The following is an 11,108-nucleotide window of genomic DNA, read 5'->3' as shown; positions in this document are numbered from 1 at the left end:
TGGCATCCACTAGGACATGCCTGAGGACCTCTGGTTCTTGCCCCATACAGGTGAACCCTGTGGTACAGCCAAGAGGCCATTAGGTCTACCTCTAGTAGACTACACTCCCTGGGATGAATAGCATGCAGGCTGAGAATCAGCTTTCCAATTTCTTACATCTGGGTTGAAGACCGCTGATATCGCTGGATTGTACCTCTCTGCCTAGCAACACATTGTGTTTGTCTCTGCTATCACCACAGAGCTTCGGGTTTCCTCCTTGATGGTTTATACATGCAACAACTGTAGCATTGTCAAATTGAAGCTAAAGGAGTTCGCCCTAAAGGCACAGCTGAGCTTGGAGCAGAACCTGTAGCTTGAGGACATTTACTGGAAGGACTCAAGACCAAAGTCCCTGCAGATGAAGATCCAATGTCACTGCTCCTAAACTCTGGAGACTGACATACACTGGGAAGATAATCCAGGTACACAAAGAGAGGATCTGCTCCAGGCTGAGGTGGCATCTCTTCAGTCACCATAGATGATAACAGCGAGTTGCCAGAGCCATCCGGAAAATGTAGCTTGCTAGCAGGCCAGGAGCTGCATTTGAAGGGGCAGCAAATAGAAGCACACAAGTGGAACAGCCTCAAAGCAAGAAAAAGACACACTGCATGCGGACCAACTCAGTTTTGAAGTTATTAGCCCACCATGTTGACCATGGCCACTATCGTCAATAGCAGACGGGACTGGAGAAAAGTAGCTGACTTGGCTTTTATAAATAATTAAAATATGAGATAACCGGCACCAATTTTGATCGCAAAACCGCAGCCATCTCTATCGATCTTCAAAAAGCCGTGGAGGCAATGCCAGAGTGAACAAAGGGCCTGATTCAGCAGTGCACGCAAGTGCACATATTCCTGATTATCGGGAATCTGCGCGTGCGCAGGACCCATTCTGCGTTTGTGCAGAATAGGTCCTGCGTAGTCGCACACAGACCGTTCTAGGCCTCTCCCTGGTTGACCGGCAGAGGCATTTAAGGGGCGGTGCGGGGGAGGCCGTTGTTCCCGGAAAAGTGTCCGTCCTGTTTTCTGGGAGTGGCAAGCCCAGGGACTGCGTCGACGCAGTGTCCGGGACTCGCAAGCCGGCCAGCCTGAGTAAGCTGAGGCTTACTCAGCTGGTTGGGAGCCCGTCGCCGTCCACCATCGCGACCGATGGTGATCCAAGCCTGCCACCCGCAGTGCTGGTATTGTAAATGCAGCAGGGGGTGTCATACACCTCCTGCTGCATTTCCATTATAGCAAGGACATAATTGCAAAGCTGCCTGTGTGCAGCTTTGCAATTGCGATCCTTGCTGAATCACCCCCAAAAGAACTCTAACCTGGAACGAAGCACTGCCTATCTCGAATCTGACCAGTCAGTGGCGTCACATTCAAACTGGTATATGCAAGTAAGTGTAAACTTAATGGCCTTGTATGCCAGAAATTTGTTTCACTCGATGGTACGACCGAAGGGACGCCATCTGAAATGTGGGGGACACACGAGAACATTCAGGGATTTAAAATTCAGAATCAGACGGAAGGACACAGTTATGCAGACTGCTTGTCTGCAGGCTTGGGACGAGACTGTCCGACCCCTTCCAGACCACCGTTTTCCCTGGTGACCACAACAAGAACCAAAACAATTGGCCCCTTGGCTTCGTAGTCTTATACGGAGTAAAGTGCTCTTTCCTGCTAAGGCTTCTCTAAGCCCACTTCTCAATCACAGTAAAAGACAGCTCTACGTTGTTAGTTCTGCCCACCAGTCCCAACGAGCAGTCTCTGAATTTATGGCGGGCAGCACGGCCAGCAGTAGTCACCCAGAGGTGCACATTGCCCAAAACTGCAGAGACTGGGCCGCCCCCCCCATACCGAGACAGTGGCGAACTGGGCACCAAAAGCACTCCGACCTGCCCCCCACCCTCCCCCTTCAGCAAAGTTTACACCAAAAACAGCATATAAATAACAAAAATAAAACCAAAATTCATAGCGCTTCTCCTGCAGCTAACAATACAGATTCCTATCCAGAGTACAGATAAACTGAATCTGATAGGGTCCTAAGGTGCTGATGGGATGTGGAGGGGAAGGCTTAGCTACAAACAAGTTCAGTTTGAGGTGCTGCTCCTCACAGCACCCGCTAAACCCCATGGTTAGCAGTGTCCCCCACATAGGAAGACCGAGAATTTCAATCAACAATTTGTTCAGAAACTGAAACTTGAGGCAGAATTAAAAAAAACGACAAACAGGTCTTCCTTCATAAAAAGGAACAGAATTCCGAATTTATTTTCTACGAATGGAAGAGGAGAAATTAGCACTCTGGAGCACTGTTGAAACTTTTACACTTCCAAGTTTTAATTTGGTCTCTCCCAGAAACGAGCATCAAGCTTGGAAGAAGCAGCGTAGATTATAAAACCCTGAAACTCAAAAGTACAAAGTGGGAAGTAGCCTTCGTGACGTCATCAGCATCAGGGCGGCTTGAACCAGGTGATACAAAAAGAGAAAAAAAAGAAGAAAAACAATCACAGGAAAAAAAAACAAAAAAACATGAAAGCTTTGAAGTGATTCTAAATCCTTTTTCTCTAATAAAAATAAGCACTCTTCACATTGACCTCCTGACCACTATATTACACTTTTACTTACATTTATTCTACAAAGATCCCAATTACTCTGTGTGCTGCAGGGTAAGAATTCAAGGATATATTTCTCTAGAGAGCACTTGCATAGTACGTTTTTAACACATCTGTACAAAGGAGGATTAGTAATGGATTTATGTATAGCGGAGATACGTTGAGGTCTCTTGGGATCCTACAATACCAGTACATATAAAAGACAGTGACGGCCCATGGGACTGTAAATACCACCTTGCCGAGTAATTTAGCACTAAGCAGACTATGACACTTTTCGTTTCTTAACTTCATGGTTTGAGTCATAAGAGTTTCTGCGCTCTCGATAATCCTGGTGCCTGGAGAAGCGGTTACTTTCGTCCTGGTCACTGTGGGACCGCTGATTTCTAGGTGAGGGCTGTTGAGGTGGTCTACCGCCAGCTGCTGAAGATGAATTAAAGTGCTGTTGGCGCTGACCTCGGGGATGGTTTGCATTTGACTGCGGCTGTAGACCAGGCGGTGTCGTACTGGCACCTCTCGTGGTTTCCTGCCAGCGTGCCAATCTGGGATCTTGAAGCCTCTTACTTGCTACCGGTGCTGAGACGCTTGGTAGGTACCTAATGTCCACGGCTGGGTGAGCCACAATCCGTTGAGGTGCTGGGCTTGCTGTTGGCCTAGGTGGACTACTTACTTTTCTGGCAGGTGCTGCCGTTTGAGGTGTATGGGATAATCCATCTGTAGGTCTCTCTATTGGCTTACTGGGTGGCACAAAAGGAGTCCTTGGTGGTATCGGTTTTAATTTCAGGATCTTGTTAACATCTCTTTGATAATGTTCCTCCTTTGTCTTAATGAGGGCCCCCCTCCTGTGTGCATCTTGAATCAGATAGTTCCACTCTTTATTCTCCTGCAACAAAGTGCATCAGTAAGTAAATGTAGGTCATCAGATATTTAAAAAGCTGATAAAGAGTTACCTCCCCACCCCATTACTCTCACATGCCAATTACAGTAATTGCCTTAACTGCAGCTACACAGTTACTTCACCAATTGTGATATTACATACAGCAATTACAATGTTACAGAGTGTAAGCTGTAACAGAAAACCCAGAATCAACCAGTCTACAGTAAAGATTTGGGGTCTTAGGAATACAGGGACAGCACAATTAACGTAGTGGTTAGTATTACAGCACTGAAGTCTTGGGTTCAATTCCCACTAAGGCCCTATTTGCGTGGAGTTTGTATGTTCTCACTGCTCCTGTGTGAGTTTACTCCGAGTGCTCCAGTATCCTCCCACCACCCAAAAACCTACTGGTTAGGCTAATTGGCTTCTAACAACAACGACAAACAATAATCCTAGTTTATATACAGGTGATAGTAAAGGACAAATAATTTCTAAAACGCTCTGCGTAATATGTGCGTGCTATATACATAAATGTGAAAACGTTTGATAACTGCGTTATTAATTAACAGTTAAGGTTCAAGCGGATTCATGGAGATTTGCATTGTTAGACTTACCATTAGAGTTCGCAGGCTCCCCAAGATAAAAAGGCTAAACTTGGCTCTCGTGATAGTCACATTCAGACGTTGCCGACTGGCCAAAAAGCTAAACACATACAGCAGAGAAAGAGAGGCACAGTGAATTGGGGACAATGCTAAAAAGTGACAATTATCCTTTTTTAAGAAATAGAGAAATTTCTTAAAAACAAAAAGTGGAGCAGTCATATGTATTGTGTCCTCCCACCAAGTGTCACAGCACCGACGATTGGACTGGTGTCAAAGGTCGGCATCTACAGAGTCATGTAAACACTATATATATATATATATATATATATATATATATATATTCATCGTTAAATAAGTTTCTGTGAAGCCATCTGGGGGACACTGGTGTATATTGGTTATAGAGAGGGTGCCGTTCCATAAGTAGGCATATCAAACTAAATTAGTTTATACATAGACTCCTTTCCCTGCTACAGACCATTATATGCCTTGCTGCTCAGTTTTAACAAGTTAACAAGCCCGTACGAGAGGATAACAAACACTCAACCCAGAACATGCAGTCCAAGAGAACGAAAACTGAATGAAACAAAGCGTAGGAAGATCGGTTGAGAGAAAGGGATTTACCAGGAGTACGAAAAATCCTTATTGCTCTAGCATTTCTGAGGGACTGTGGTATACTTGTAGAATGTTTGAAAGCATAAAACTGCACAAACACATACTGTAAGTGTAAACATATGAACAGAGGACTAGGTGGGATAATATGCCCAATGACTCCATCGAAAGACCAGGCTGTGCCACTGAAGCACTCACCAATCTGGTAAAATGAGCAGTGATACCTTCAGGGGCAGGGACCTTTTGTAAAACATATCTGTGACGAGCACTAGCCGTAAGACATCTGATCACCTACTGTGTACTTGCTAGCCAAACTCTTGTTATGGATTGGAAGGTTAATCAGCCAAGAGTTGTCAGAGGACCGCTGCCAGTTGACTAGTTGTGGCCAATTGTAGAATATGAGGAGCAGCCTTGAGGGCTGGTTGTGGCCTTTATAGTCGTGGCCAAGGGACTGGTGATGTGAAGCAGCCTTGGGGCTGTTGAAACTCAGGTGAGGTATGCAACAAGAATGTGGGGCTGCTACCAGTGCCGCCGGGATGACACTGGCGACGGTGTGCTAAGTTGCACACCCGGAACGCAGAGCTGCTACCAGCGCCGCCAGGATGACACTGACGACGGTGCGCTAGGTTGCACACCTGGAACGCAGAGTAGCTACCAGTGCCGCCGGGATGACACTGGCGACGGTGTGCTAGATTGCGCACCTGAAACGCTAAACTGCGACTGGTGCCGCCGGGTTGACACAAGCCACCGGATGGTGACAGATGCTTCTGGGGTAGGAAGCGCTCCGTGCTGCCCAGATGGTACAAGCAGCACGTGTGGACGCGATGCAGATGGAGCCGCCTGGATGGAATAAACGGCCCAAACAAAACACAGCTAGACTGTTTCAGGAACTCGACTGACATGCAGGAGACAGGAACCGGAAGTACGAAAAAAATTCTATCACGGGCATGGAGTGCTGGGCTGGCTGGAATTTAACAGAGACAGAGTCCAATCAAAGCAAGTCTCCCTTAATGGACAGACTACTGTGCACCTGGGCTGTGTCCAGTCAGGAGAATCAATTAGTGCACCTGACACTGCACACAGACAGGCAGTAATTAGTGCAGTGCCTCAGTAGCAACAAAGGCTGGAACTCCAAGCAATATGATCTGCTTAACTGCAGATCCTAACAACTCTCTGATAAGCATCGAGCAGAAATCAGAAGTCGGTTTTTCGCAATGGATCGAATCCATCCACTTAGATACACAAAGCTGGAACTGCAACCGGGAGGAAGAAAACTTCTCCTCTGCTTGAGGTCAATTCCTCGCCTAGAGCAGGCATAATAGTCCGGATTCAACTGAAATCCGGAATTCACCTTTGGCTGAAACAAAGGTCTAGTACACAGGAGAGCTGTGTCCCGTTGAAAATCACATACGGAGACCTACACTACAGGACCTCTAACTTGGACACCCGTCTAGCCGAAAAAATTGGCAACAAGAACGACACTTTCCAAGAGAGAAACAGTATACAGAGTCAAGAAACTGGAATAAAGGCAGCTGCAAGCTAAAAAGAAATAAACCACAAAAAGGACTGTCAGAACATAGGTGGTTTCTGAGGGAGAGTTTTAACCTCAGGAATGTAGCCAAGGTTCAAAGAAAGACTATAAGAGCTGTAATTAGAATACTTAAAAAGGATGGACAATTTCTGGACACGATTTGAACGGGATCGGTATGCTAGAAACACTTCTTAGAGATTCTGATGCATGGTGACATGATGGTGACATGATGGCATCACGCGGTCACTCCAGATGGGATCGGTACGATTTACCGCCGGCTGTGCTTCAAATCCTGACAGCGGAAGCCCAGCAGAGGTGAAGATCCCGACTGCGCTAAAGTTAAGTATAAACTAACCTAACCCCCCCCTTTAACCCTCCCTTAGGGTTGCCTAACCCTAACCTCCTCCCCACCAAGTGCCAAAAACCTAACCCCCCCCTTCCCCGCTGCCTAAACCCAAGTCTCCCGGGGGGGTGCCTATCCCTAACCCCCCCTTCCCCTAGTCTAACACCCTGTCCCCCCCAGGAGCCCCTAACCTAACCCAATCCCCCCCACCCTGCCGCTGCTGTCCGTGCCCGGCTTACCTTCGATCGTAATGCCAGGCACTGGTGTCGGCGTAGGTAAAATGACAGGTGTCGGGATTTTGACGCCTGTCATTGGACCCTTGCCGGGACTAGACAGTCGGGGATTTAGACCGTCGGCATCCCGACTGCATAACCTTTGAACCACTATGTGAGAAAGACAAGAGGCATGCTCAAAATTACCTGCATGCCTAAGAATGTAGGATTTCCTACTGTAGGATAAAGCATGCAAGAGAATGGAGTCCAGGCCTCGATTCTGGCTGCCTGACCAATGAGCCCATTAACCCATAGGATCATGGTCTGTAGCTACGCAGAGAAAAAAAGACCCCACCAAGGTAAGTCGTAATGGAAAAAGATACGAGCAGAACCACCACAGACCAGTCATGGCATCCCCTAGGAATACATACTGGAGTCCTGGTCTTGCCATGTACTGACTCCCCCAGTCCACAAGCCAGGTGAGGGGCAGTAGGAATCAACGGCTCACAGACCAAGAAGACAGAATCGCAGCCGACCAGTCCTGCAATGAAAAACACCAGGACATACTGGCTCTTGACCCCCATTTGGTTCCCTGCTATATCGTTTACCGACAAGATACAACAGTGTCTATCCCACAATAGGGATGGAGCTCATAAGAAAGGCGATAGGAAGTCGAAAACCCTTTGAGGCTCAAAGTACCCCCAAGCGCATCAGGGCTCCTCAATCCTGATCCGTGGCCATGATGGTCCATGCCCAACTGACATACAGCATGACCCGGTCTGAAACAGCATCTCTACAGCCACCACAAAAGAAAAAGAGGAGTTGTAGCCAACAGTTGGACAACGGAGGCCCCCCACCACGGCCCCCCCACCCCCCAAAAAAACTCAAACTGCTTCTGCAGCAACTGAGAAAAATGCCTATTCCGACGAGGCAAAAAATTACAACTGTAAGGCAAGGTAGCCTGGGATGCAGAGGGAGAAAAGGCAGCAAACAAGCTTCGTCTGATTGACGTGCAGGGATCACATTTTACGGGCTATAGCGCTTCTTTTACGCACTATAGGCAGTGGGGGATGCAGTTTTGAAAAATCAGCGGGTCCCGCAGGATGCACTGTGTCTATGGTAGTGTGCTTTTATGTGGTGGGGGGGGGGGGGGGGGGTAGGGGAGGAGAAGGGGAGCTCAAAAGCATAAATTGTGATGGGACCCAGAAACAGTGAAGCAGGGGGGAGGGGCCCTGGGATACACCTATTTTTGCGCTCAGCGCGATACTGGAACAGCACCTGCCCTCTGCAGCCCAAGGTATACCAGTGTCCTCCAGGTAGGATGCTAGAGAAAGTATGATTCCACAACCCCCAGGACCCCACACCAGACATGCTAGGTGTATAAGAAAAATCCAGAGACATTTTTCCATCACTAACCCAATGCAGCCTTGGTTAGTGTTGGCGCGAACACACGTGACAATTATACAGTCTTTTTGTCGACCTTGGAATCCATCAACCGTATCGACTTCACTTAGCCTGCCAGAAAGAGAAGTAGTGTTAGGTCACTACAAAGATTTACTAAGACAGTTGAACAAAAAACTGTGCAAAAAAATGCATCTCTGCTGCCATCCTGCAAAGGTTTATAGCAAAAGTAAAATGCAGACAAATGCAAAAACAGAAGTAATAAAGCGCTGAGCCCAAAAGATACAACTGACATATACACATTGCCAACTCCTGATCCCGCTAGTTAGGTGAGTGGACAATGGCAGTTTCCTTAAGTTGCGCAAGTTATCAGCTCAACATTCCTTTAAACATATAATTTACTCACCTATTCTCGTCTCCGAAAGCTTTACTGAGCTCACCAATAATCATCATCTTCTGAGCCCTGTACGGGGTGATAATACCAATATTCCGGAAGCAAAATTCTTTTTTCTTGCTTTTAATCAGCTTTATTAGAGCCACCACCATTTTGATTTCCTGTGGGTTGGAAAACGACCTGTAGGGTGGAAATAAAAGTTAGAGCATGGTAGGCTAAAAAGTAATGGAGTGAATAAAACCTAAAGGCCAACCCCATTGTCAAAACAGAAGACCAATATCCATGAAAAAACAAAACAAAACAGAGGTTTGGATTAGGTTGCGGGAAGGGAGGTTTAGAGAGAAGGGGGTAGGGTACTTACTGGCAAGTGTAGTTATCCTAACCCAGTCGGGATTCTAAACCGCCGGCATTCTGTACCCAACACGTTTATTACTATGAAAATCTACATTCGGGGGTCACTGAGGTGAAGAATAAAAGTCACTGTAAATATGGAATATGGGATCGGTATGAAATACCGCCAGACGCATGGAAGACCGACAGTGAAGGCCCCGACAGGTAAGTATTTTAAGTATTTACTAATCTTACCCCCTACCCCTAACCCCCCCCAGTAAGTGCTTAAACTTAACCCCCCCCTTCCCCGCAGCCTAAACCTAAGTCTCCCAGGGGGCTGCTTAACCCTAACCTCCAGCCCGGGGATGCCTAACCCCCCTCTTCCCCTAGCCCAGAGGTTCCCAAAAGCAGTCCTCAAGGCTCCCCAACAGTCCAGGTTTTAGAGAGATCCATGGTTGAGCACAGGTGAATTCATTAGTACCTCAGTCAATTTGATTGAACCACCTGTGCTCATTCATGGATACCTCTAAAACCTGTACTGTTGGGAAGCCTTGAGGACCGCCTTTGGTAACCTTCCGCCCTAGCCCAACCCTAACCCTCCCGAGAAGGGGGGTGCCTAACCCCAAGTCCCCCCCGGGAGCCCCTAACCCTCCCGCGGCTGTCCGCGCCTGCTGCCCGGCTTACCTTTGATCGGTATGCCGGGCATCGGGCTCCCGGCGCAGGTAAAATGACAGGCGTCGGGATTTCGATGCCTGTCATTAGACCCCTGCCGGGATTAGACAGTCGGGAAGCCGGCGGTCGGGATTTCGACCGTCGGCTTCCCGACTGCACCCTGTAAATATTCAATAGAGCAGTAACTGCAGATTAATTTACAAACAGGTCTACAGTTTTAGGATGAACTGAAGAGTTTTGTTTATTATTAATTATTGATAAATAAGCCTACAAAAGGAAAATAAGTAATTTCCCTCTACGTTCACTTTTGAAACCTTCCAAACATTTGTATTTATTGTGGATGGGTTGAACTACAAACAGTATTACACGATTTTGCGATATTTGTATTTTTGTGGTGCTTACTCTCTCTCTTTTTTTTCATAACCGTCGGCCACGTCAAACACCATGTATGGTTGGAAAGGCCAGTCTGACGAACAGCGAACTTCTTCAGTGTTCCTGCAAAGATGAACAAATTGTACACATACAGTTGTTCTCCTAACCCAGTCCCCACCTCAAGAACAGGAAAAGGTCTTGCTTACCGGTCTGTTTTCAGAAGGCGTTTGTAGAAGTGATTTGATGGAAAGAGGCAGATGTCGGGGTGCATCCGGTACTGCATAGTCAACTGCAGAACTGGGGATTGGGTACCTGTGGCCTCCAAGTTTTGGCACAGCCTGGACATCAGAGACTGCCCGTAACCCAGCTCCTCAGCTTTCTAAAGATGAGTTTTGGACCAATATTATAAACTCGAGATAAACTGCTGAGTGCAGATATGACTGGTTTCTATGTAGAATTAGCAAAAGTCCATGTCCATCTCCAGGACATGCAACACGATTAAGCTGTAGACTATATAGTCCAAAAAGTTGAGATGGGTTCTTACCATGGAGATTACTGTGGGTGGAAGTTGCTCGGGATCTCCTACTAGCACCAGTTTAGAGCATCGATGGAGGAGAGGTATAAGGGTCTCCACTTCACACGACTGCCCGGCCTGAGGGAGAATCACATGCCATCAACTAGGTATATTATCTACAGGACTGGTCTGACTACAACATCAGATGGAGCCCAGATGTCTGACCTCGTCCACAATGACACAGCTGAAGGGTTCTTGTCCCAGCTGTCTGAAGGCAGATTCAAGCAGAAACCCTCCACTCGTGCTCAGCGTGCAGCAGATGACGTGGGACTCTAGGATGATGTTCCGCTGAACTTCCTGAGGCCGTCTGCGCAGCTTGCAATAAAAAAAAGGGAGGTTGGAAGAGCATCAGAAACCAGAAGTAAATCAGTAGTTGCCCTAAACTTTGTGTCTTGAAACCAATGACCAGATTGTAGACATACACAGCTGCTTCACCAATGCCCGGGGATAAAGACCACCATTGAAGAAAAGGGAGACAATCAAACTGAAAGAAGTGTTGGATATGGTCAATATTTAAATCACTGCCTAAAGGACGTGTAGTTTCAGTTTAATTTAT

The 11,108-nt window shown here is 47.1% G+C and overlaps 1 protein-coding gene across 1 annotated transcript in view; it reads right to left on the bottom strand.

Moving 5' to 3' along the window:
- Positions 1–2,264: 2,264 nt before the first annotated feature.
- LOC148506254 (helicase senataxin-like) overlaps positions 2,265–11,108 on the bottom strand; it is a 37,714-nt gene continuing 28,870 nt past the window's right edge. Inside the window, exons 15-22 of the mRNA XM_088447042.1 lie at positions 10,718–10,867; positions 10,523–10,630; positions 10,185–10,357; positions 10,009–10,101; positions 8,617–8,784; positions 8,226–8,324; positions 4,127–4,214; positions 2,265–3,518 (exon numbers count right to left, since the gene is read on the bottom strand). Of these exons, the coding sequence (XP_088303168.1) occupies positions 2,901–3,518; positions 4,127–4,214; positions 8,226–8,324; positions 8,617–8,784; positions 10,009–10,101; positions 10,185–10,357; positions 10,523–10,630; positions 10,718–10,867 (1,497 nt within the window). The 3' untranslated portion in view covers positions 2,265–2,900. The remainder of the gene's footprint in view (positions 3,519–4,126; positions 4,215–8,225; positions 8,325–8,616; positions 8,785–10,008; positions 10,102–10,184; positions 10,358–10,522; positions 10,631–10,717; positions 10,868–11,108) is intronic.

Source organism: Taudactylus pleione, unplaced genomic scaffold, assembly GCF_031769625.1.
Source record: "Taudactylus pleione unplaced genomic scaffold, aTauple2 ptg000412l, whole genome shotgun sequence".
NCBI classification, from domain to species: Eukaryota; Metazoa; Chordata; class Amphibia; order Anura; family Myobatrachidae; genus Taudactylus; species Taudactylus pleione.
This window is presented reverse-complemented; position numbering and strand designations above follow the sequence as displayed.